Source organism: Phoenix dactylifera, unplaced genomic scaffold (genome assembly GCF_009389715.1).
Source record: "Phoenix dactylifera cultivar Barhee BC4 unplaced genomic scaffold, palm_55x_up_171113_PBpolish2nd_filt_p 000007F, whole genome shotgun sequence".
In the NCBI taxonomy this organism is placed as follows: Eukaryota; Viridiplantae; Streptophyta; class Magnoliopsida; order Arecales; family Arecaceae; genus Phoenix; species Phoenix dactylifera.
Window position 1 is genome coordinate 1,759,634 of NW_024067666.1, and position 27,293 is coordinate 1,786,926.

Sequence of the window (27,293 nt, forward strand, 5' to 3'; positions counted from 1 at the left end):
GCTCTTACTCTTGACCCAATCTGATTTGGTTAACAATCTAGATTTAGAGCTAATCCTATATCATCCAGGTTTTCATCTAGAACTTAAGTTGTTCCTAGCCCATATTCTCATTGATTTAATTGGTGTTACAGAGTTACAGTGGACGTTATCCTAAGGGTGGAGCTTTGATGATCAAACAATTTGAAGTATGGCCTAGTGAAGTGCAGTGCAAGACGATTTTTTTGAGAATAAGATTGCACTAAGTCCTTGAATTCATTCAGAAAATATATCCACCAACAAGATCACAAGATCTTAGTCAATACCAGACTGACATTATTTCAGCTTCTTTTCATTAACACCCTTGGTCCAACCATTCAATAAGAACCTTCCATTAGCTATAACCTGAATCTGGAACAAGCTTTTTCATCAAACAGACTCTCTTGTTTCTCTCCAACTAGAATGTCCAAGAAATTACCACCACTACTAAATCCCACCCTCTTCTCCTTCTTGGTCGAAGATTGCTTTCGCTCGATTTGTCCAAAGAGTATGAAGATTGCTTTGTAGAGGTGGTCAAGGTATCTTAGACAACTTAGAACAGGAAAGAGCAGAGAGTTTGATAGAAAGGAAAAGGGATTTATTAGAAGTTGGAATGCGAAGCTCATGAATGGGTGTGGCCTTTCTTAAAAAGTCCAGCCCAACAACATCGGACCAGTACCTAGTTCATTTAAAACACGGGCTTAGCCTGCCTGCATTTTAGCCAAATGGGCTCTATGGTTTTTTAAGCCTGTCTATAATATTCCTACAAGCAAAAATGATCCTCCTTATGGGATTGATAAGAATAACTCCATTCAGATACATAATCTACTCTTCTACTCATAATTAATTCATATAAATAAGGTCTTCAAACTCTTTATTAAAATTCATATAAACTCATAATTAACGATTTTAAGCAAAAGTGATTAACGGAATTAATCCATGATATTACAGTCCCTCTGCAGGGCTTGAGTTGCAACTTAGTCTTGAAGAAGATGGTGGTCCGTTTCCATTGCAAGATGCCTTTCAATATAGGGCTGCCTGCTTGTTCATATGAATTAAGGGAATTGATCCATGATATTAGGGTTATAAAATCCCTTTCGATCCAAACCTGTCACGCTCCAATTTGAAGGACCGTATCATGAATGGTCTGCCCACCGGTTTGGCAAATGGGACAGCACAAGATAATGAGGCTTAGCCTAATATCCCACAAAAGGTGCCCCTTGCTCATCTCTTACAACAAAACCAGTTTAAGCTTTACCATCATCAAAGTTGATCTTCAAAGCACCAAGCGGAGAGGGTAGCCACCAAACTGACATCTTAGAAGTAGATGAAGACGTGTGTGCTAAGACTACACCAAGATTTCGATTGTGTTAACAAATCAGCTAGAAATACATCGACGACCATATCATGAATGAAACATGTTGTGAGGACCAATGCGGGTGTCTGTTTAGTTCCACATCGGTTATTTACCGATGAGATCTTAGGACTTATATAGGACTAAAGGATCCAAAAAATATCTTCCGGTTAGTATTTTTGAATAGAGTTCTGAATTGTTACAAATGGTATCAGACCGAACTCGACTCATAGCCTATGTGGACTAGAGAACACTGCAGCACGGATTTATGGAAGCAACAAAACCAGTTGAAGCTCTTCAAAATACTAAGTGGAGAAGGCAGCCACCAAATCAGCTAGAAATACACTGACGTCCATATCATGAATGAAACATATAGATTTCCTTACCAACTGGGTCGGAGTCATGCTAGAAGTCTAGAACAAGCTCTCATTCCTTGCATTCGGTAGCAGCTACATGGTGTAAGAGCGAATCTCTTGCAAAGGAGAGAGCCTTCGATTGCCACCCTTCAATTTTTCCCACCACTTGATATAAAAGAAATTGAAATCTACTGGCTAAAGCTCCATTCCCGACAAAGGAATACTGGGCACTACCATACCCCTTCTTTGAGTGGAATTTTCTTTGAGTGGAATTTGCAGCAATACGCCTGATTTGTGAATTGATTGTTGTGGGAGTTAGTGAACTAAAAGTAATGTGTGAGCTGGCTACATTAATTGCTTGACTTGACAATGCACAATTGATGTTAATGAGCTGTCTTTAGGTACATACAATCCTTAGTAATTGCCTAGGTACCAACAAACAATCATCCACAAAGAGGATTCTAATTCATAGACGGGCCCATCCTTCTTAGTCTGAAGGCAAAATGGCAAGCTGCAACAGCATAAAAAATATGTAAGAGCACACAATAAATAAGAGGACAATCCACAACCTAAAAGCGAGCCCATAGATGGATTAGACTATGGTGTCGGAGATCCCTTAACCAAGGACAAACTTAGGGTTATAAACACATGCACCCACCCACCCCATAAATCTAGAGTGAAAGTCAAAGGGTGCTAATAGAAGCCAGATAACCTCTGAAATCACCACTTATCCCAAAAGCTTAAATCGGTAGAATAAGATAAATTTATTTATATATTTTATATTTTCTTACATGTTTTTTACATAGCAAACTTGATAGCTATTAAACTTTTAATCCAAAGGAGCTTGCATTAGTGAGTGTATATGGGCAAGTAAGATAATTTCTACAATTTTGCGACCTTGGATAAAGGCTCCTTATGAAATAAAAACCAGTCTAGGTAAGATAGGTTTGAGTCCATTAAGCAGAATTTTAGCCACTATCTCATATATGGTATTACACAAACTAATGGATCTGAAGTCTTGTTACTTGAGAGTTTTTTTTTTTTTTTGTGCGTATTAGGGTGATGAACATCTCTTTCCAAGAATGAGACATAGAAGCATACCTGAAAGACATCAGCTTTGATAATATGCCAAAATTCTTTGAAGAAAATGGGAGAAATCTGTTTGAACTTGGGGCCTTACCTGGATGCATTTCCTCAGTTGTCATCTCAATCTCATCTCTTATGACAGCAACTTGCAGCTGGTCACTCTAGTCCGCAGATATTGTAGCCGGGACTGATGGCACCCAAGGAGAGATGTTTTCAAATTGCTGGATTAACTGAGATTTGAAATGCACTAGTGGCAACTTTTGTAAAATTATGGATGTGTGGAAGAATTTGCAAAATATCTTCTTGATTATTGAGCACCTTTTATCAAATAAAAATTTCATAAGCATAGAGACAAGGTCATATTCTTATTTCTTAAACATCAAATTTTCATATCTGTTTGCTTAAGATTGTCAACCTTTTGTCAAATTCATCATTTGATAAGCATGAGCATTATGAAATAAAAATTAGTCTAGGTAAGAGAGGTTTGAGTCCGTTAAGCGGAATTTTAGCCACTATCTCATAGATGATATTACACAAACTAATGGGTCTGAAGTCTGTTACATGAGAGGGTTGTTTTTTTTTGTGGGAATTAGGGTGATGAACATCTCTTTTCAAGAATGAGATATAGAAGCATACCCGAAAGACATCAGCTTTGATAATATGCCAAAATTCTTTGAAGAAAAATGGGAGAAATCTTTTTGAACTTGGGGCCTTATTTGGATGCATTTCCTTAGTTGCCATCTCAATCTCATCTCTTATAACAGCAACTGGCAGCTGTTCACTCTAGTCCGCAGATATCGTAGCCGGGACTGATGGCACCTAAGAAGAGATGTTTTCAAATTACTGGATTCACTAAGATTTGAAATGCACTAGTAGCAACTTTGTAAAAATTATGGATATGTGGAAGAATTTGCCAAATATCCTTTTAATTATTGAGCACCTTTTATCAAATAAAAATTTCATAAGCATAGAGACAAGGACATATTCTTATTTCTTAAACATCAAATTTTCATATCTGTTTGCTTAAGATTGTCAACCTTTTGTCAAATTCATCATTTGATAAGCATGAGCATTATAATACCTAAAAAATCAAAATTTCATGATCGTTCCACCATTACCATGTTTTTGGATTTTAGCAATATATTTTTGTTCATAAAATTTATAATTTAATTTGATAATTTATAAATAGTAATTTTTAGGCAACAATATTGCATGTTTAGATTATTTTGTTCATTAAATGAAATACTAAATTAATAATTTAATGTTTTATATTGTGGAATAGTAATTATATTAAATAATTATTTTATTTAAATGATTAAATCTTTTTCATATCTTCTAGCTATATAAATTATGTGGCTAGGGAGGTATCAACAAGCTTTAGAGCAATGTATTAGAAGCAAGATTTTTAGATCCCATGAGACACTACCGTCCCATTAGATCTTCATGGAGTTGGGTAGCCTACTATCTTGCCTCATCATGGCACTATTTTCGGTCAAAAGTTTCGTAGATACCTTATATCTCTGTCCCCATCTTTTTTTTTTCTTTTTTTTTCTTATCTCTAGCCTTTTTCTTCTCCAATCTGTTTCTTATTCATTTCTTTGCTTTCTTATTTTTTCTTCTTCTTTTTTCTTTCTTCATTCTTTTTTTTTCTTTTTCATTCTTTTTTTCTCTCTCTTTTTTTTCTTTGTTCCTTTTTTTTTTGCTTCTTTCTTTTATTTTTTTAACTTTTTCTTTCTTTCTTTCTTTTTTTCTTCTTTCTCTCTCTGCATAGATGAGTTTTGGAGTCCCGAGCTATCCTAGTTTCATTTTCTTACAAAAATAGAATGTGACAGCCAAGACGCCCTTTATCCCACTTAGACTTAAAACATTGAATAGAATTAAAAAACAGTCTCTATTCATTTTAAACCTACAACTAAATTTCTCTATTCAAAAAAGTCTTGCCATAATTAACCACTTTTCAACAAAAGAACTCCATTAAAATTTTCATAATTCTACTAAAAAAATTCCAAAAATAGAATGACCATTCTTAGGAGTGAAAGTGGATTGGATAAATTTGTCTGGATCTATTCAATATCCAAATCTATCAGAATATAAATAGAAATTTGAGCATCAGACTAATATCTGTATCCATATTCATATATGTTAAAGAAAAATGGATATGGATATGGATAGACAATATCCGATCTATATCTGAATATCCGATTCCATTTATAACTCTATTTAATTCTATATAATACTCAAAAACTTTTAAAAAAACAATTGATCACATTAAGATAATATTAACTTGATTTATCATCCACTTAATAATATATTTGATTCTACAATTATAAAACTTAATTATCTGATTTATATCCATACTTTCAGTATTCAATTTGTATCCGTATCCATTTAAAATAAATATCGATATAAATTTTTTGCATTCAATTAATATTCTATATATATTAATCGAACAAAATAAATATAAATATAAATATAAATATGTTATCCATAACAGATTGGATTTTCAGCCTTACTTATGTTTTTAGATTCGGAATTAGACTACGGCCAAAATTTGCTTGTTACAGCAAGGTATCTTTTACAGGCTCCATCGTAGCTGTCCATGTCAAAATCAACGGCACACGACCCGTCTCTCGTTTCCGACTCAAATCAGTGTACGTGTCATATTTTCATTTGCTGGAAGAGAAAATTCCATGTCATAATGGAAAATATCAATCCGATGGGCGGGGGAAGGTAGGAAGGATGGTCGCGGAAAAGCTCCGGGCACCTTCGGTGAATTTCACCTCTTTCTTGCCGTCTTATACCATCAGAGGGGGCCATTTCGGGCTTTGACCTCGCACCGAAGCCAACCTATTGGGCCTGTTCGGCGGTTCTCGTCTTCTGATCCAGGTCTCGATTCTCGTCCCATTTCTTCGATCCTTTTACGCAAGTTTTCGAGATTCTTTAAAGCTTCAGATGGTTCTTAGTTTAGATAGAAACCCTAGTTTTTTTTTTTCCCTTTTATGAAATTTTTGGGTTTCCTGAAGACGTTTTCTTTCAATTTCTTGGATCTTTTTCATGAAATTGACCCAGGATAATTGGTGATTCTCTCGTATTCTTTAATTCGGCCCAGATCGGTTTGTTAATAATTCGGATCTGGATATGCTTGTTTCGTTCCTCCGTCTTGGTGATTTATCTTGTTAGATCCGCAAGCTGAAGAGAGGGTATCGACTATGATATTAGGGTTTCAATGGGTGATATCTGCTGATTTAGGGTTATTGTTTGAAGTTTCAGTCTTCAAGAAATATGCCTTTCTTTTGATCTCCATCTTCCCGCATTTTTATCAAAAGTATTTTTTTTTTTTTAATATTGGCTAGGATATGTAATTTTTCTTTGGAACAAGTTTCTTTACTTTTATAATCCTTGTGATATTATCTTGTTCAACTTGGTCCTGAATGGGTTCTTATGCTGATGTATTGGTTTCTATGTTTTCACAGTGTATCAATAGTTAGGATTCGAATATGGCCAGTGGATTTGGGGAATCGTCGAGCAGGGAGCCCCAGAACTCTTCTTTTTCTGGAAGCAATAGCAGCAGCAATGATGCGGGCAGCTTCGATTGCAACATCTGCTTTGAGTTGGCTCAAGACCCGGTCGTGACTCTCTGCGGTCACCTATTCTGCTGGCCCTGCCTTTACAAATGGCTCCATGTTCATGCCCATTCTCAAGAATGCCCTGTGTGCAAAGCCATCATTGAAGAGGAAAAGCTAGTCCCTCTCTATGGACGAGGAAAAAACCCGACCGACCCACGATCTAAGTCGGTCCCTGGTGTCAACATTCCTAACCGTCCTGCCGGGCAAAGGCCTTCGACAGCCCCACCACCTGACCCGAGCAATTTCCCTCACTCTAACCCATGGTTTATGGGCGGGACTCCAGTGGCAAGCACGAGGCTTGGGAATTACACATTCTCTGCCGCAATCGGTGGTCTGTTCCCGTTGCTGAGCTTTCAAGTTCATGGATTCCCGGATGCAACTGCTTATGGGCCTGCAGCTGGTTTCCCGTATGGGTATGCAAATTCATTTCATGGAGGGCATGCCGCCCACGGGATTCCTCGACATGTGTCTCATGGACAGCAGGCTGATGTCTATCTGAAGGCGCTGTTGTTTCTGGTTGGTGCTCTTGTAGTTGCTAGTCTTGTTTGGTTTTAGACAGCTGTAATAAGTACATGATAGTTTTGCTAATATGCATGAAAGTATTACATGTGTTATTTGAATTCTGTGTGCCTTTAATGTACTACCATTTCAACCATGTGGTTGTAAACTGCAATATCAATTGGTGGTTTATCTCTACATGAATTTGTTCATAGGATGTTTTGTGCTATCATATTATTACATGTTCCTGGTGGCTTATCCGTTGTATAATAATAAATCTGCTGAAACACTTTGTTATGCATTCTTTATCTGAGGGCTTCTTTGAAGAAAGAAAGAAAATGTACTGATACTATGCTGCAAGTCTTTCGCTCTTGGCTGATCATGGGTTGCATTACCTAGAAAAGTTGTAATTTTTTTTTGTGTGTCTGATATGCTTTAAAGTTTGGTTTTTGCCATAGCATATTGCTAGGCGAGGGTGGTTGTATGTGCAAGTGAAACACACAAATAGGGAAAAAGAGAGTATAGAAGGAAACTAAAAGAATAAATGAGATACCTTTGATTTTGAGAAGATAAAGATCGCTAGTTGGTTATATGTTTAAAGTGTTTCCATGCTATATGATCATTCATTCTAAGGGCATTTAAGAGGTGAAATTTGATTTGTGTTATTGGCATAGTTTCTGTGAGACAATAATAGTACCTATAACCACCAAATTTTACCCCGATGCTAGTGGTTTGGCTATAGATATCTCTTCCCATTCATTTCTATTGCAAATTACATTACATCTTGTCATTGTCAACTTTCCAAAATCTTTTGTTAATACTTCCATTTGTGTTATCTTTAGTCTTCCCTCGATTTTAATGGTTGATTCAAATTTGATGCACTTATCTTATTTGGGACTGCTATATAGGCTATCTAAATCATACCTTAATTAAATCATAGTAAGCACATTATAGCCCTTACATTAACCTGTTATCTCCTTTCCTCAATATATGTTTGCTCGGGACTAAATTCTCTGCTATGGGTTGTTTGATTGTTTGTGTTTTTGTTGTTTGCAATTAAAGTTGCAATGTAGCTACAAATGCAGCATTTCAGGTTCTTTTGTTTTATGTTTTGTTTTCCTACAACTGTAGTTGTAGGTTAGGGCTTAAGGGGCAATAAGATTTCAAAAAATTGGACTGTTTAAATAACATAAAATAGTACTTGTTTTTTGGCCACTCGATGCATGGGCGCAGGGTCTTCAAATTATATGACTTTTGGTGTGTAAGCAATGTACAGGTAGATCACGCCCACCGTCTTAGATCACCGATGTGGGACTCTTGTTGTCCAATCTAAACTTGATTGGATTTGAGTGGAGATCCACTCGAGTGTAGCCAAGCCAATCTCTCTCTCTTCTTGATTCACTTGGTCACTTGTTCCCTACTTTTAATTCTATAAAAGAGTTGGGTGGGCCTCGACTCTGTTATGTTGCATTCCTTACTATCAAAGAGTTATTTTTCCCCTAATGTGGTAGTAAAATGAGTATGTGTGTGTCAAATGATGCATGCATCAGGATTTTGAACTGGGAAAGAAGAGTTTATATTTAACAGATGTAGGATAGAGTTTTAAAGAAATATTGACATGTGCATTGTGGGGTTAGGATTAGAGATGACTGCCACTAGGAGGTGTGGAAGATGTAGAGGGCTAAAGGAGAGTTCTAAAGCAGTTTTGATGGAAGCCATGGAAAGATACATAGGACTTGACCAGTACGAAGGGTAGAAGGGAGGGCTTAAGCAGGCCTTTCAGAAGTCAAGAATGGATATGAAGAAGCTTGGCATCATTGTGGAGGTGTAGGACAAGAAATTCTAAATTTAGACAATATAGGTGAGTCTTCTATGTTAAATGGCAACGGGAGGTATCTTATCTATCCCTTTACACAAATCATTGAACTGGTTGAATTGAGCAATAGGATACATTAGAGAGAATGATTATGCTTCAAAGCCTTATGAAATACATTAGGATCCTATCTGAAGAAGTTTATGGTTGGATAAAAGGGCTACATTGTCTCTACTCATTTGTTTTTGACTGTTGTGATGGATTCTCACAATTTTCAGCTGAATTTTCCCCAAGCTATTAGATGAACGTGATATATCTCATGTTTGGAAGAGTGTGTACAAAAATTATCTTCCTAATTGAAAAGCAAGCATGGATCATTGCTCATACCTCTTGAGACTTGGTGATTGATATACATTACTGTTTTCTCTTTTTTCTCATTTGGTGTTAATGGAAAACAAACTAAGCAAGTGCACTGTGAAAGTTTGTCCTCTTAATCTCTTGTACTGTTTTCTTGGTGAATCTTTACTAGGAACTGAATCGTATACGTAAATACAAAATGTTAGATGGAAGATACCATCAGTTGCATATGATTGGATGTTAACAAGGTTGGCCCCTAAAACTGTATCCAGTGCTCGTATTTTTTCAATGAATTAGTGGCTGTGTGATGCTACCTGATTTAGCTTTGTGAAAGACTTAATAACCGGGCTTCCCCGTAGAAAATTTAAAACTTTTTTCAGTGATATCATCGTGTCTTTCAGATCAAATTGGAGGGTTTTTCACTTTCTCAAAAGAATAAGGGGGACTGGAGGCTTTCTGGTAACTAATGATGCATCATTTTGTGTATCATCCAACATACTGTTTGTCCTGGGAGAAACTTTAATTGTGATCTTTGAATAACCATTCATTTAGGTGTGGTAATATCTGGGTTTTCGGGTGCTATTCTTCTGGTAATTTTGCATCGCCATTGGAAGGAACTTTAAATTTGGAAGATTAAAGATGATTCTTCTAGTAAACATGCACCTTTTTTGGAATTTTAAGATTGGGAAGATTAAACGTGATTCTGGAAATAGATTGACAACAAAGCACGGCAAGGTGGTGTCACTTGAAACTTGTGAGAGTTCATTTCGGTTGTTTTGATCCAGGATACAAATTTGGAACTTACTTTTGGAAGATCTTGTGGGAATGCTGGTTCTTTTTGAACTATCTTAAACTAACTCTATGCAATTCTTCATATAATTCTGTTTCTTCTAAAGGGTCTGACAGCGGACAGGTGACATTAGATCTGGTCCACACTGGGGATCATGGAGGCAAGTTAATGGTGTCTATGCAGTGACTTTTGATAACATGACTAGTTACTCAATGGTCTATTTTGCATATGAACCCAACTTGTTATCACGTAAATTTTCCTTGAATTCCATATTGGCTGTGCATTGAAATGGTAGATCTATGCTGTTTTAAGTGAATGTTCTCTCTTTTTGGTTTTCCCCTTCCTATACATCAAGGGCAAGACAGAGGTGGGTCTTGGCGCAATAGTTATTTTATCAGAACCTGGGTGTCATGGGTTGAAAAAGTAGAAATAGCCTTTCACCGGGTAAGGCTGCATCTATCTAACTCTCCCTAGATCTTGTAAGAGTCTCGTGCACTGGACTGCCCTCATACATCAGGGGCATGGCACCAATCAGTCTGCAGTAGAGTTTCTGAAAAAGTGATCAAGAGCTGTGTCAACTTACCTGATTCCACAAAAAGTTTTATAAGAACTACAAGAAGTCCTAGAGATTGCTTTGTTGGTAGTTGTATGGCCTATGGAGGAATCTGAAGCTCCTCGTTGTATTTTTTGTGTGTGGAATCCAGTTTTGGGAAACCTATCTTCCCAAGCAATAAATTTCAGACCCCATCTCACCTTTTCCTTTCTGTCCGACTGACTTGGAATTTAACTATACCATATGCATTGTTTCTTGCTTCCTTGTTGATTTGTCATTCTGACAATTGTGCTCCCACTATCCAGATTTTGTTTTTGCAACAAATCAAGTTCCAGCATTGCGATGTCCTTCATTCCACTTTAATCTTCAATTCATACGACTGTTAACCCAGGCAATCTTCGCGATTCATCCTCCATCTCCACCCAAGCACCTGAAAACTCTCGTTTGATCAAGATGATCATCAAATTACACAATAACACCAATCAATTCTTCCAGATATGTGTTGCTATTTCTATTTAAGCTTGCTTTCTTATGTTGATTCCTATGCAGGTTTCGGCTACTTGTTGATATTTTCTGGTGTTTACTTCACATTCCAAGATACTGCCCATTTTTTCATACTATTTCCAGTTTGACCATATGATTCCTTTTATCACTATGTAGACGGTTTTGGATGAACTGTTTTATCCAAGGTGGCTTTTATCTGAAAGTCCGCACTCTCTCTTGTTTCTACGTAGTACCACATGCTGGCCTCACTTTCTCCTGTATAGTGTTGTTGATATGATTAAGCTCACAGATTTATTGTAATTGGTATTGAGAAGATGGTGTAGCATTTTTTATGCTCAGCACATGGCCTCTCTCAGAATGCAGTCAAATGTCTTCATCCATGATGTTGAGCTCCGATCTGGATTTTATATTTTAATCAACCAAGCTTTCTTGTTGATTACCTAAAATAAATCTAAACTACATCTTGATGTCACTGTATTCTCACACTTCTTTGTGTGTAGCTCACAACCTTAATCTTATACCGCATGTTCTACGGTCATTTCTGTTTTCCTTATAGATCTACCCACAATGATGGAGTTGTGGCTGCAGTGACAAAATTAGAGGCCTGAGTGTTCTCAGTATTCATATGACTAGTACGGGTGGGACTCCTGGCTGAGGCTGGAAAAAATGTTTGATCACTGCATGGGGTTTGGAGTCTCGAACCTAGGGTAGTTCTTACTTAAGCGACATGTAAGCTTGTCATATAGGGCCTAAGTTGCTAGTCTTTGATTAATGTTACATAGGCTCTCATGGGAATGGAAGCTCTTGGCATCCGTTCCTGGGTGCATAGATGCGTGGGGTTGGGTGCTCTCTTGCCCCACTAGAAATATCTCAGGGTTGAGGATGGACTACTAAGGGGAGGACCAAGAGATCTCCAGGTCTTTGTTACACACCTACATCAGATTTCTTTGAAGCTACAGAACTCGAATGATGACTATCTTTAGGTCTTTGCCAGTGTTGACCCTTGGTGGTTTCGGTTCCAGAAGAAAACCTTGTACTGCTCTGGTTAAACAGATCTCAGCTTTTGCTGTTCATGGTTAATTAGCTTATGTATAATATCGATGTGTTAGCCTTTAATCTCCGGTATCGATCCATTATGAAAATTGCACAGTTCAATGCCCATCTCAAGAGAAGGCAGCGTGTTTAACTTGCAAAACATCAGTCAAGGGTGTGTCCCGGCTGAGAGAGTGATAAGCTCTGAAATTAGGGGACCATTTGAATGCAGTACAAATCCATCTGGGTTGATGTTTTACCTTGTGTTTAGCATTTAGTAACTCACTTGCAAAAAGCTTCATCTTGCGGTACGTGCTTTGGATAAGTCCAGTCTCATTTTAGAGCTAAAAGATGTTTTTCTCCCAATTTTATTGTGGGAACCTCTGTCACTAAAGGACATTAGTCCTATAATATGTCGTTGTTGTCTGTCTGTAAGGAAAAGCAACATTTCAGGTTGCTTGGAAAAGTCTGTCAACTAGACAATGATGATATTGTGCTTTGCATTTCAGAAAAAAGGATTTATGGATTTGTGACCCTTAGGAATTGGGATTTAGTTCAAGCCATCTAGGCTATTCTATTCCTAGTCTTGCATGTTATAACAGCTCTGAAACCTTCGGTTCTGAAACCTTAGAATTGTTTTACCTATAGCTCTTCCTCTTAAGAGAAGCTACTTCTGAAGCTAGATTATTTGATTTCAAGGCTCATTATTATGAACAAACCGAAGTAATGTCTCGTGTTACAGTAGCCTATTTTTTTTTCCTTGCCATCTTATATTCTATGTCCATTCATATAGACCTGTATGGTTTTTTTTTTTCAAGAAAATGGTCACCCATCAGAAACTCATTAAGAAAATGAATCATTATAAAAAAGAGAGGAGAAATTACAACATGCCTACGAGGTGAGCTTTGCTCTGCACATAGGCACCTTGTCTTTCTGACCATAGACCATAATCCAATATGAGATTAGAGCTCAAAAGCTTTCGTTGTAGTTTCTCAATCAGGGCTATTAATAAAGGCATTACGTGCCTTTCAGATGACCCACAACAATGCAGCCACTCCTAAACTGATCTTGCCTCTTTGCAAACACTGTCTATCCTCCAAGCATCCCATAAATTACATTCGCCGAGGTGTCTCCATTTTTCCTTTTAGTTTTAGATCCTGAATAAATCTTGATACAGAGGTTTAGTAAAATGGCATTTGAAAAAAAAAGATATGCATGGTTAGCTATCATCCAAATAGACTGCATGATTAAAGCTGGCCCCAAGATAGTTGGGATAAGATCATTATGGATATGCTTATTTGATTAGTCTATATCATCTCCATGCTTTTCATTCGAAGAATCTATCCAATTATGTCTGTTATAAATTTTAGTCGTACCAAAGTAACCAAACCTCGTGAGCTTTCTGGCATATGCTGATTAACTGAGGATTTTTTTTTTTGTATTATTTGTAGGTGAAATCTTATTCTTCACAGCACATTGATTTGCCTTTAGTATGTGCCCATTTCCTTGTGCTTCTCCCCACCTAACTCCGAGTGCTCCTTTTCCTTGTTCTTGTGTTATTACTTGTTTCCATTGTTATTTGTCACTATTTCCAGCTCGCTTGAATACCATTTATTCATCCATATGTTTGGATTTTTCTGTCCAACGATTCCCTGTTTTAGACGTTCCTTGTTGTGGATGACTGGTCCAAAATTTTGTTTGACAATGAAGTGTATCGTCTTTTATCCTTGTCCAAAATTTTTTGATTTGCTCACCAGATATCCAACAAAGGTAGACGAGCCCTTATCTATAGTTCATTAGGCCTGAGACTCACCTTTTTTTTTTTAAATAAATTTGTGCACTATACTTTGTTCAAAGTAGGTAATAAGCAAACTAGGATCAAAGAAATGCAGACAGATGAAGTGGATCAAAGAAAGCAAACCATATTTTTCTCCTATTTTATTGCCTCAGGAACATGAGGAAGAAACTGGACCAAGGAGGCCTGGCTTCAGATCTAGTTATGAAAGTAAAGAGAGATATGGCCTAAAACTGCCAACCAAGACTTCAGAAGTTGACGCTATTGTTGCGTCATTTAGACTTACTTCACGAAGACCCGTTTTGGGGATTTTAGCAGAAGGTTGGCAGACACATCGGTTTGCTTCATTGGTTCTGCTAGGCTGACTTGATAAATATATACAGTTATTTCCCTTCTTTCGCATATTTTATTAGTAATATCTGGATGATTAAAGTCAAGTAGTACCTAGTTTATACTGTATTATCTTTCAAATCCATAGTTATCTTTTGATAAATACTCTTGTGTATAATATAAATTTATGGCCTAAAACCTTTGGTATAATTATACAAGGATGACAAGAAAATAAGCAAGCTCTTGGTAGAGTAGGATGAGCAAGCAAGTCTGCCACAATAGGTAAGTCCCAGGGTGCTTTTTATCTTGATCAGGAGATCGTTTCCGTCAAATGTTTAGGAAAGTTTCTATTACTTCACAATCTTGTATTTCTACAGCTGCAGAGCCAAACATAATGCCCCGTCAGCTCCCTTCCTGTGTGTGCTGGATTGATGCTTGCTTCTGGGTCTCACCAGATCATTTTTTTCCCAAGTCTGAAGAGCAATACTCCATGGATCAATACAATTGTTGAAAAAGAAGAACAAGGAAGAAGAGAATTGTATTTTTGCATATTTATTATAATGTACAGAAAGAGTCTTTATATAGAACTTGGAGGCTGATAAAGTTTGGTAAAATCGACTAAGTTTAGCACAATCAATCACAAATCAATTAAGGTGAAATTTGGTAAGGCCAATTAAGTTTGGCATAATCAATCACAAATCAATCAAGCTCCTAATCAATCATATGATTTTAACAACTATGACTCGACATTTTATTTGATGCCTATGTTATTGAGTGGTAAGTTCAATTTCTTATGCTAGAAACGAGGGCTAAACACCAATCCTCAAAGACACAACCCTAGGGCGGCGCTTTGGCTCCATAGAAAATTTGGAATAGTTGTGCCAAGAGTTATTCCAATTTTGATTTCACTACCACTCTTGAAATAACTTTTGGCTGAAGTTTTTCCTATAAAAAGATAAAAAGCTGGTATAAATGATAGTTTTATACGGGGAATAATTCATACAACTCTCTTTTGCAATGTCCCTCCGGTATAAGCAAACTTGACTCGTATAACTATTTGTTGCAAAAGCATGTTCTCCGAATGTTTAGTAGGAGGAAAACTTGTTGCAGGTCTAATGCTTTTTTTCATTCCCAACCAAATGCTATCTTAAATATCACAATCACTACCCAAAATAAATTGCTTTGCTTCGAAGTCATGCCATGCAGCCACAACCCCTTGCCCCGTAAAAGAAATTTTCATGGTCGCGTGGGTTGGTGTTGATGTAAAATTTTTCTAGACTTATCAAGGCTATTATAATCACGAGTCAACATTTAGAGTCGGCATAAGCCGTTGTCGGCCTTCTCACTCTTTAGAAACGCCCAATCTGACTATCCATGTGCACCTTAAAAAAAAAAAAAAGACTAGACCAGACTTTGGGTTGAAACTTTGCTTTTTTTTTTTTTTTTCTTTTTTTTTGAGTTCTCTTTTTGTGCGCATGAGTACTCTTCTAAAAATTTAAATCTGCAGAAATTTCTCTTAAAATTTATATTTATTTCTATATCCTCATAAAATGCTGTTTTTGCACAAATATCCATAATAACGGTTTTTCTAATACTATTAATAAAAATTATATTTATTTTAATTAAAAATAAAATAAAATTTAAAATTACTTTTTTGTCCTCCATCGCAATCATCTTATAAATGTTTTCTTTTGTAATATCTACCCATTAAGAGTATTTTAGTCATTTTAATTTGAAACTGTTGATTTTTTAGCTGTATTAGATGACGTGGATACATATGCAAAAATAAGAATAAAAAAAGATAGAATAGCAAAACAAGTGTTTTACGAGGGTATGCATGAAAATATTAATTTTGAAAAGATATTAATGCAAAATTCGATATTTAGAAGAGTATTCATGAAAAAATAAAATTTCTTCCTGCATATTTAATTGGTCTAGGTTGGAGCTTCATGTGTGTACATTACCAAATGGTATTGTATTGTACTCATTTTTGTCGGTGTGGAATTTAGTTAATCTGAATCATGAGCAAACACATGAGGGGCCCTTGAAAATATTTAAGATAAGTGCATGAAAGTCATGTAGATGCCATTATATAAATAAGTCATTAAAAAATAGATATTCTTGGTAGATGAGTATGGCTATGAGAGTCAACCATGCTTGGCTTGGCTAGTCTTTGCAGGTTCCACCATTCACCTTAAATAATCCTTTTTTGATATTTCTGTAATTATTTTTTATTATTTTGATTTGTTTCTCTGATTATAATATTATTTTGGTATGAAATGACCTCGTTAGTTCCTTCGCTGACGCAGTAGTCTCGATCAGAGCGCTTCCTGCGGATCAGGTATGCCACGTGCTCCTCCATGAGAAGCACGTGCGTCGTGCGGTGCCGGGTAGTACTCTGCTTCCACGTGTCACTGGCGGCTTTGCTCTGTTTCTGGAAGTATGTGCGCTGGTCGCCGCAGCTGATCCACCGGATGCCAAGGGAGGCCGTCGCCCACGTGGGGAGACCGGAGCTTTTGTTCCTCAAGGCTCTGACAGCCGGGGCCCACCGGCGGTGGGCACCGGCGTGGTTCATGCCGCCAACGAGGATCCATGGTGGTCCGTGCCGGATTTCGTGTCCCTTTCTATTTCATAATGTCTCATTATTATGATAATTTATTTCTTTTCAGAATTACAGTTGGAAAGCCATAATTTTAGTTAAATCATTTTTTTTTTATCTGCTTGTTTTCTGCTCAAAATAGTGCCAGCCATCAAAACTAAGTTCAATTGGCCAAGGCTACAAATTAATAGATAGATATTGCCATGAATGTATATTGTATGAAACTGTGTTTGGAGCCTTTTTAAGTTCATTTTTCAATCAAATCCTCTTATTTGAATCATGTATTGCCATCCAAATATCTGGAGGGGCCTTGCCAACATACAATGAGGATTTTGCCCCTCTTTTCGGTGAAAAATAAAATGGATGAATTATTAAGAATGTTTTGAAATATAACTTCTGATTTTTTAGCAGGGAGATAAGTTCACATGATTAAGGGTGGAGGGATGGTTTCTGACCGTGTCATATCATGCATCTCGAAAACACATTTTGATATCTTTTTTTTCCTTTTAAAAGCAAGAAAGAGGAAAAGGGTGAGGGGAAAGGAACTTCACTCTTGATTATTGGAAAACTTATTGGCTTCATTACAATGCAAGTTTTATGGGTGATTTTTTTTTTTTTGTTTTATGTCACTTGAAGATTCACATTATTAACCTTAAGATGTGTTGAAGTCTTTTATTTAAGCTAGTCCATTTGCATATCAAGACCTACAACATAAGTCGTCAGGTGATCTAGCTAGGATGAATTGCTATAATTTTTTTTATTAATCTAAGATGTTTGAAAAGCCAATCTAAGTAATTAAGGACTAGCCAATTATGCTGAGGTGGAGCGCCACTTCGTTCTAATTAGCTGGTAACTTAACATTGTGATTCTATTCTAAATATAATTCTTAAACTAAAACAATTTGGATGTAAATTTTAATCTAACAATGAAGTAGATCTTAGTCTGATAGTTTCGTACTAAACTGAGGATTTGACTTGGTAATATCTCTTATATTGATACAAGAGGTTTGGGTTCAGCCCCCTAACCTTGTTTCTATAGTTGGCCATGCTTCAACCCGTTTTAGTTCTTTTTGAAACAAATGAATAAAGGATGTCATATATCGTACAAATTACAATAGGTGCCGAGGGCCACCATTATTGGGATCGGCTTATAGAAAAGTTGCCACCAACCCCCATTGCCATATCATAATATGCTAGTAGTGCTGCAAGAAGATTTGATCGATCTATTTGTAATCTGGAGCTAATCCAAAATTTTATGGATTGGATTTGAATCACTAAATTCCCAATCCATTATGAAACAACCCAATTTGATCGATATTTATTGTTTAATATAACTTATATTTCAAAACCCTTTCTCGAATATAAGAACTAAATTTCTATTGTCCAATCCGATCCAATCACAAGGGAGTTGCATAAGGTTTGGATTCAATTTTTTGACCCGATTTGAATATAGATTAGATTTGGATTATAACTATTCTTAATCTAACCCAACCCACATGCTAGTGCTGCAATGCTTGCAAAGAGAGGCAAAAGGGCCATTATATATGGCAGACGAATATGACTTGTAAACTCAATTCAACACCACACCATGTGTTGATGTGTAAACGCCCACACCACCTCCACCCCAGCCAACAATTTGTGGAAGCGAACCACACCGAAAGTGAAAGCCCCTCCTGAAAGAGGACCCATGCGCCTGGAAGGCAGAACACAGGCATCCACCTGCTCCAACTTTGACAGTGCCCATTCTCACAGAGGTTTCATGGAAGCCAAGCAACCCATTGACACCAACTCTTTGCCCTGAGACATTAAAAGTACCAAGACCAGAAAGAAAGCTCGCACTGAAGAGAAGGATGCAACAACGGCAAGACGTGGCCTTCCCAGCTAAAACAAAACTCCATACAAGATTTATTACCTACCTAGATTGCAAAGATATATGATGATTAGAAACATGAGAGGGACAGTGTGAGAGACTTTATGCTTAATGATGAATTAAAGGTGTTAAAGGTGGTGGGTGACACTTGGATGGCGACGCCACAACCCCCATCTATTGTTCACTGGATAGTGAAGGGAACGAAGAGAAGCTTCTTTCACTGTTGTAACAATTCTGGAGATTTGATCATAGCTGCTGAAACTTGATTGGAAAACTATGCAACTACGTCAGTGGCATTTGCTCGACTATAGAACTTGAGAAGGTGTCTGTCGGTAAGAATAGCAATTGAGCTGACCTCAAGCAACCAGGTCATCTCAATGTCTCCCAATAATTTAGACTTTAGAGCCAAAAACAGAGCTGCTTATCACCCAATTGTCTTTCATATATATAGTTTGTGCTAATTTATTTTGTTAGGTCTAGGTATGCTCTCATTTACATAGACAAATAATAGTTTATTTAATGTTATTGTTTATTCATTTATTTATTTTACTTTTAGGACTAGTTTGAATGAGCTTGAGAACTGGCAATTTTATATGGGGATTGGGGAACTTAGAAGTCGTTCCGGGGTCGGTTTTTACGCGTGCCAGCCGAACGTGTCAGAAAGCGCGGTCGAGGCGGCGTTTCGGACCGCGACGTGGCACGATTCCAGAGGAAGCACGTCCGGAGCTTCCAGCCGGCTTCCCTACGGGGGCCTCCACGCTCTTGCATCAAGTACGGTGCGGTACGCCTGTCTACTTTGACCATGGCGTAATTCTTAGTCCGGCAAAAGGCTCCCAAGTCCAACTGTCGGCGTTTCCGTGGCCTTTTACTTCAGCTAATAAAGATATTATTTTATCCGCCCGGTAAAGCCGCTGGGTTGCCACTTTCCCATCACCGTCCCCATCCAACCGTCCATTCCCATCAAACCCATAAAACTCCTAGATAACTCAACACCAATCTCAACGCATCTCCCATCCTATCCCAAAAAAAATTTGCTTTAGCCATTGACAACTCGGGCACCTATGGCTCTACAGGCGGTGTTGGAAGCCTCCACCTTCGAGTTTTTTCAATATCATATATTTTGAATGGTGGCAAGAGGGATAGTGCAGGCATTATGATCAGAGGCCTAAGCCTGGATTCTAAAGTAGTGGCAACTGGTGGGTATCCTATCTTTGATGTTTTTATTCTTAGGGTAGAATTGAAGATAGCCCGAGTAGGTTTGTGTATGTTCGGTGCGTACTACTGGCCAACGTAATTCTACTTGAAGATACATTTGGGGCATGGCAGGAGAGATGTAGCTTTTCGACCCAAGCATTTATATAGAAAGGCTAGTAAAGCAGTAGATTGGTGGTTTTGTGGCAAATTACTCTGAAAGGGTTTTGTAGGCCAAGGAGCTCGCTAAAATGCTCGGTAAGTCGTTATTTTTTTAATTTTTGTTTGGACGTATTTACAATAAAATTGTATGCGTACTTGTAGCGAAGAAAAAAAAAAAAAACTTTGCTTCACTTTGACTTCTCCTGTGTTTTTATAGGTATAAATATATACTTGCTCTCTTGTCCAAATTCCCACATCGTGGCCGAGGCTTGCTCGATCTCCTTCGCCGGACCAATGCCTCGATCCGGTCACCTCCTCGTTGGCTTCTCCCTCCTTCTTCTGTATTCCGCCACCGCCACCGCCACCGCCGCAGCAGCAGCAGGCGGCAATGGGGCGCCGAGATTCCGGGAGGCGCCGCAGTTCTACAACTCCCCGGGCTGCCCCCGGCCGCTCCCACCCTCCTCCGCCGCATCCTGCTCGCCGTCGGCGATGGTCCACGTAGCCATGACCCTCGACATCGCCTACCTCCGCGGCTCCATGGCCGCGATCCTCTCCGTCCTCCAGCACACTTCGTGCCCCCAATCCATCCAATTCCACTTCGTCGCCTCCTCGTCGATCGATTACCTAAACACCACCATCTCCACCTCCTTCCCCTCGCTCTCCTTCCGGATCTACCCCTTCGACGACTCCCTCGTCTCGGGTCTCATCTCGACGTCGATCCGCAAAGCCTTGGATCGCCCGCTCAACTACGCGCGGTCGTACCTCGCGCGAATGCTCCCCGACTGCGCCCGCCGCGTCGTATACCTCGACTCCGACCTCGTCCTCGTCGACGACATCGCCGTCCTCGCCTCCACCCCGCTCCCCGACGGGATCGCCCTCGCGGCCCCCGAGTACTGCAACGCGAATTTTACCTCGTACTTCACCCCGACTTTTTGGTCCAATCCGGCGCTCTCCATGACATTCGAAGGCCGAAAAGCGTGCTACTTCAACACCGGCGTCATGGTGATGGATCTGGAGAGGTGGAGGGAGCGGGCCTACACGGAGAGTATCGAGGAGTGGATGGAGCTCCAGAAGCAGATGCGGATCTACCAGCTGGGGTCGCTGCCGCCGTTCCTCCTGGTGTTTGCGGGTCGGATCGCGGCGGTGGAGCATCGGTGGAACCAGCACGGGCTCGGGGGGGACAACTTCCGGGGTTTGTGCCGGAATCTCCACCCGGGTCCGGTAAGCCTCCTCCACTGGAGCGGCAAGGGGAAGCCGTGGGCGAGGCTCGACGCCGGGCGACCTTGCCCGCTTGATGCCCTCTGGGCTCCCTACGATCTCCTCCAGACTCCGTTCTCCATCGAGGACTCCTGAGCCAGCTCCTCCTGCACGACCCGGATCCGCTTCACTAAATCCGAATCCGATATCTTTTATTTTTTTCATTTTTTTAATATTACTTTAAGAAAGAGAATTTTCCATTATTTGAGGTGTAGATGACGATAGCCGGACGTATAAGTCACATTGATGTTAATTAGTATTTTAGGAAGCAAAAATATATAAACGAAAAAGGAGAGCTGTTATATATATGGATTTTTTTTTTTTTTTTGCTCTGTTTCTTTTGTCGACTTTGGTAGGCAATCTTTTTAATATTATGTTAATAATGCCATGCTGGCCATTTGTACACTTTTATATGATGCGGCTGCGAAGGAAGAAACTGTTGTTGTTAAGAAATAAAAGATTCTGGCTGCTTTATGCTTGGCTCAAAGAGTTGGAGTTGTTTTAATCTTAGAAAAATGATGATTGGTGTAGGAATATAGAAGATAAGCACTTGTTAATGTTGATTTGGTAATATTAAAGGCAATCAGTATTTGCTTCATCAAAATCTACTAGAAGGCCAAGTAATATTTTCTTAGGATTCACACTGTTTAAAATATACTGGATATTATAAACTAGACTATGCTTTGTGGAAGGAAGCTGCTTCCAATCTCTGTGAATTTCTCCAAATATTTGATTTATGTCGATAATTTTGATAACCAATGCTTCTACTAAAATTAAGCAAAGAAACTTTTAAAAAAAAGAACTTGGGACAAGATATCCAAATGATCCTTGCTGCATAATAGCAAAGGCTTTTATGGAACTCCTAGGCCACAGTCTCTTGTAATCATTAAATACCTATAAATTGTTTCCTATTTTATAAAAGTTGGGAAGCAAGGCTTGTTCAATGAAATATCCTTGGAGTTGGGAATGTATGATGGCATTATGGCATGGGACATGTCCTCCATGGTGATCATGCTTTGAATCTTGGCCCACATGGGCCACGCCTTGTTCCTTTGAACATGCTAACATACAAAGTTTAAATCTTACCTTGTAGAATAGGCATGTGACTTGATTTAGCTTTCAGCTACCTGCATTTGTCTATAAGTTGCTTTGCTGTATTTCTACATGAATTCTCTTGGAGCTACATAATGATGACATGGTGAATTTGGACATGCGCTTGTTAGTAAATTATATTTTTAAATCCCAATAAAAGTAACATCTTATAACTTCTAAACATAAATGTTATAATAGAATTATTTACACAATACTTGTGTGCCTCATGATATGGGATGCATGGAATCCTCATAGGCACACAATTCACAACAATCATTGGATCTCACCCCATAATCCACATCGCGTTTATATTTGCTTCCTATGAAAGCAGGTGCCACGAGGTGTGCGAGCCTCGATGAACAGACCGGGTTTAACTAAATTAGATTTAACCTAGATGCAGGATGGTGTGAGAATTTTGTTTTATTACTGAAATTTCTTGGCTTATTTATATATTTTATATTTTCTTACACTCTCTTCATATGTGGGCCGGACTTTTCTTTAATGGGCGAGCCCAACATGTGAAATTTTTTAATAATGAGATTAAAGAGTGCGGAAACAAGGTTCGAACTTAAAGCCTCTGCTCTAACATCATGTTAAAATCACTAATTGTTCTTAAAACTTAAGTTTATAGGATAAGATAGATTTATTTATATATTCTATTTTTTTTTACATTGGCTTTCTATTATTTGTGGTGCATTTGGATGGTCTAGTGTCGGTGATGAACTGACAAGGGATTGCATAGCACTCAGTTGGAATTCTAGCAGTAGAATTAGGGCCAGTACATGGATTGGAAGTAGGTCCATCTTTGATAGGTCTTCTATGAAGCCACATGAGGCATGAGCCCACCGGATTGGTGCAAGATGTTGGATTTTTATCTCCAAAGAGCATAACCATCGTTAAGAGTCGAAGTCTTGGGGTCCACTACAAGGTTTAGGCTTGCTTGCACTTGCTCTGTTCCGGTATAGTAGGCTAGCTTGCACTTGGAGTTTAGTAGGGATTTTGACTGGGTGGTCTCATAACTTCAAGTTGCCGACTTTGATGAATGTGAGGCCATTTACCACTGGCTTTTTGGAGTTGACAATGTTAGTAGAAATTCCTGGACATTTGTACCTCTTGCTTTGAGTCAACAACTACCCAATACATGGTAAATCTCTTTATGGTCATTGGTCGTGTATGCAACTGGATTTGGCCCTTGTTTTATACGTTGATATTGGTTATGGAGCCAGACCAATAGGTCAAAAGTTACAGAGAGAGTGGCATCAACCTAAACTTTGCTGGAGATAGGCTAGATGACTTGTTCTACTTTTTGGTAAAACGAGTGTTCAACCTTTTGGAGACTACAGGTGTGAAGGCAACGGTTTGGAAATAAGTCTCTTTGTTCATGGATGGAAAGCTTCGTATGACTAATGCACATAAATTTGCTCTTTTATCAAAAAGTATCTTTAGCGGGTATAGTTATATGAAAGTAGTAAAATTTCTATTTTTGACATCTTCTTTCCATCTAATAAAAGTTGACATATATGTACATTGGGTTAGGTTCAAGTGCGTACTTTTATATAATTTTTTTCTTAATTACAATGAAGATCCCATATCAATGATCTAAGCTATCGAATCTGATTTATTATCTCTAAACTACTTAAACACTATATATATATATATATTGTACATAATATATAAATATAATACATAAATATTATATATAATACATAATATATAATATATGATACATATATAATCTATAATTGTCTACACCACATCTCAATAATCTAATTAATGACTGAAAGCAAGCGCCACATTAAGCCGATTTGATGAAATTAGTGCAAGTAGGAAGTACATGACCCTTGCTAGATGGAACAAAGTTCGATTTTGAGAAATCATTCTAAGGGTGAAAACTCATGCCAAACAGGTAGAATTCAACTTTAATCTAGATAAACAAGACTGAAAAATCAAATCTTGCTATTGGCCAGTGGAAGATCGAGACCTCTAACTTATTCATTTAGTTTAGCAGGGCACGACATGATTTTCAGATGCAAGTCATGATCAAAAAATTGTAGCACATCCTACCTTCAGGTACAATAAACCCACCATCTGTTAGATCCCATCACAAGACCCTCGTGTCAGCAGTGGGATGTTCCTGTCAGATTCATAGTTATTGTTTTAAGGCCTCAATTATCCATCAATTTCAACAAAACTTAGACATAATCTAATAAGGTCAAGGATAAAATTATATAAAACATTCAAGTAACCTATATAAAACATAAATATGAAATTAAAACATACATGATTTATTTATTAGTTTATATATATCATGCTAGTTTGAGTAGTTTTGGATTAGGGATGAATTAGGATCCATTCGGAGTTGGCTTAAAGGCCAGTCCTAGCCCAACCCTATCTAGGGTTTCAATCTTTTAGCCTAGGTCCAATCTAAATTTATAAAATCTCGACTAGAAGAATGGATGAGGCAGGTTCACGTTGAATGTGACCCAAGCTGCACCAATAGCTGTCATAACATGATGATCCGTTGTAAAACCTTGATACACTAAACTTTACTTAAAACTTTGAAAGAATCTGTTATGCCCCGAACCCGTTATCTGTATGGACCACGTAACATGGTCGCATGAATCCTAAAGCGGTGCCCTAAAGTTGCAAGGCCTAGATGAACAATTTTCCAATAAATTTCAAAAATTTAAATCAACAGATTATAGCCAAAAGAATCCAACTACTAATTCCATCATAATCAAATAATTCAAATATTCAAATACAAAATTGTAATTATCCATTAGTATTAGAAAATAAACTAGCTAACTAGTTAATGACTGTTGTTCGAGCATCACGCCAACCATCCAAAATCTACACATCTTATGACTCTGAAAAAATATGCAACAAGAGATATGAGCTTTATAGCTTAGTAAGAATCCTCACACAAACCCACACCATTATAATAATATATAGTTTTTGGAAATAACCTGAATATCACAAAGTCATGGTTTAGCTATTAGTAATACTCAAAATAAACAAATTTCACATATACAATCAAATATCTATATTAACACCTATTCAAAGCGGTACATCATACAATATCCAATTAATTTTTCAACAGTGATTTCAGTAGCTTGTCATTAAATTTTCTACAGTCCAATTTGGGTCCAAGACCCCATATCCTTTTAACTTTGGACCAAATTCCGGTCACATTTTTTGCCCATGACGGGGCAATCGATAGGTGTTACGTTTTCCGCCTATGATAGGGCAATCGATAGGTGTTACATTTTTCTTCCGTAACGGAGCAATCGATAGTAACGAGATTAGCCCATAGTCTACACTAGTTCATATTAATTATTTTATGTTTAGCTGTAAACTAACCATGGTCACGTTTTCCACTTGTGATGGGGCAATCGATAAGTGTCACGTTTTCCGCTTGTGACGGGGTAATCAATATAACATAGTTAGTCCAAGTACCACATTCATTAGTCTGATTATATAAATATAATTTATACTCATATATGCATCCATCATACTATTAATCACAAGCATACATGATTAAAACATAATTTAATACAGAAACCATCATAAAAAAATTCTTACATCTTACTTATCTTGATCATTAGTATATCATACATATATATGAACAAGGATTCTTACCTCTTTGCCAACAATCCAAATAGACTAAACACTTGCCCACACTGTGATCTATGAACTGGAGTGCACAGAACCCTACTCGACGTCTTCTTGCACAGAATATTGTTCTCCTATAGAACTAAATCAATATAAAAAATCATCCGAGGTATCTTACAACCTAGAATTCTCTATTGATCCACTAAAGGGTCTACAATCACATAGTAACCTTGAACTACCTTTGAGTCCCTTTAACCAAGAATTTCTCCGAATAAGGCTACATAGAGAAAATACCAAGATAGAGAGAAAAAGGAAGAAAGAAGAGAGAGAAACAAAAATAGAGAGGAACTAGAGAGAGGAGAGAGAAAAGAAGAAAAGAAGAAAAAGAGGATCGCAAGGCCCCCCCCCCCCTCTCCCTCTCTCTCCCTCCCTCTCCTTCCCAAAATAGAGGAAGGCCCTTGGCGGCGACAACTACTCATGGTCGGCAACCCCCAGCGGCCGACGAGACACAGCGGTGCTGGCAACGTACCCTGCCTAGGGACGACCGACAAAAACAAAAGAAAAGAATATGAAAAAGGGGAGACCCTGTTCACGATCATTCTGGTGACTCATCGGTCAGATTTAAAGTGATGATGGTGGCCGAAAACTGGAAAAAGAAAGAGAGGAAGCTTGACAACCTTACCTTTCCTCTAGTGAACTCTCCCGGCTGGACCAACAATGAAATCCCCAAATATATCCCACAAAATATCCAGAGATCTATACCTCTAATTGAAGAGCTTCCAAGGTAGATGCCAAAGGAGAGGGGAAGAGACTCTTTTATAGATGAAAATCGAGGCTCAATATGGAAAAATCAGCCCCTTAGACTCCTCCTTCCGGCGGGATTGGAGGAAGAAGTTGGTCTCTGAATAGGAGTGGAGTTCTCTTCTATGTGCAAGCCGCATTAGTCCTTACTCATACTGGGCTTGCGGCCCAATTAGGTGCGGGCCGGTCAATGGATCGGCCCTCACAAAATCGACGAGGATGAACATATACAATTGAATGCGGTATCTATCAGTCACCATTATGAAATATTGCGCTTCGGATGAGGGTTTTCTCTTAAAACAAATAATATTTTCTAATCCAACCAGACCCCTCTGACCAAACCACCTAAGATTAAGGGGTCAATATAAAAGAAGACCCTTTGAACTCTTCCGAAAGGACAAGACTTCGCAACGATAGCATTTTTTGTTCATGACGTCAATTGCTACCACGGGATCGAACAACTCTAGGCAAGAAAACTGCCTTCAAAATGCCTACCTTTTTTTTCCACATGATTATTATATTTAAGTGACCACTTGTTACAAACGGCTTTTAACAGAGAAAAAAAAAGAAAAAAGGAACATAAATAATTAACTTGGCAAAT

General features: G+C 38.1%; 2 protein-coding genes across 2 annotated transcripts; both read left to right on the plus strand.

The window, feature by feature from the left end:
- Positions 1-5,517: 5,517 nt before the first annotated feature.
- LOC103712294 (E3 ubiquitin-protein ligase RNF185) lies at positions 5,518-7,191 on the plus strand. The gene is made up of 2 exons (XM_039115723.1): positions 5,518-5,697; positions 6,285-7,191. The coding sequence occupies exon 2, from the start codon at positions 6,309-6,311 to the stop codon at positions 6,990-6,992; it is 684 nt and encodes a 227-aa protein (XP_038971651.1). The 5' UTR covers positions 5,518-5,697; positions 6,285-6,308; the 3' UTR covers positions 6,993-7,191.
- Positions 7,192-20,164: 12,973 nt separating this feature from the next.
- Positions 20,165-21,674, plus strand: LOC103712295 (probable galacturonosyltransferase-like 1). The gene has a single exon (XM_026806655.2). It carries the CDS (start codon positions 20,225-20,227, stop codon positions 21,281-21,283), a length of 1,059 nt encoding a protein of 352 aa, XP_026662456.1. The 5' UTR covers positions 20,165-20,224; the 3' UTR covers positions 21,284-21,674.
- The last annotated feature ends 5,619 nt before the right edge of the window (positions 21,675-27,293 follow it).

What these genes read in the sequence shown, in the direction of transcription:
- LOC103712295 (XM_026806655.2), top strand. Translation starts at nt 20,225, where the DNA reads ATGCCTCGATCCGGTCACCTCCTCGTTGGCTTCTCCCTCCTTCTTCTG.
- LOC103712294 (XM_039115723.1), top strand. Translation starts at nt 6,309, where the DNA reads ATGGCCAGTGGATTTGGGGAATCGTCGAGCAGGGAGCCCCAGAACTCT.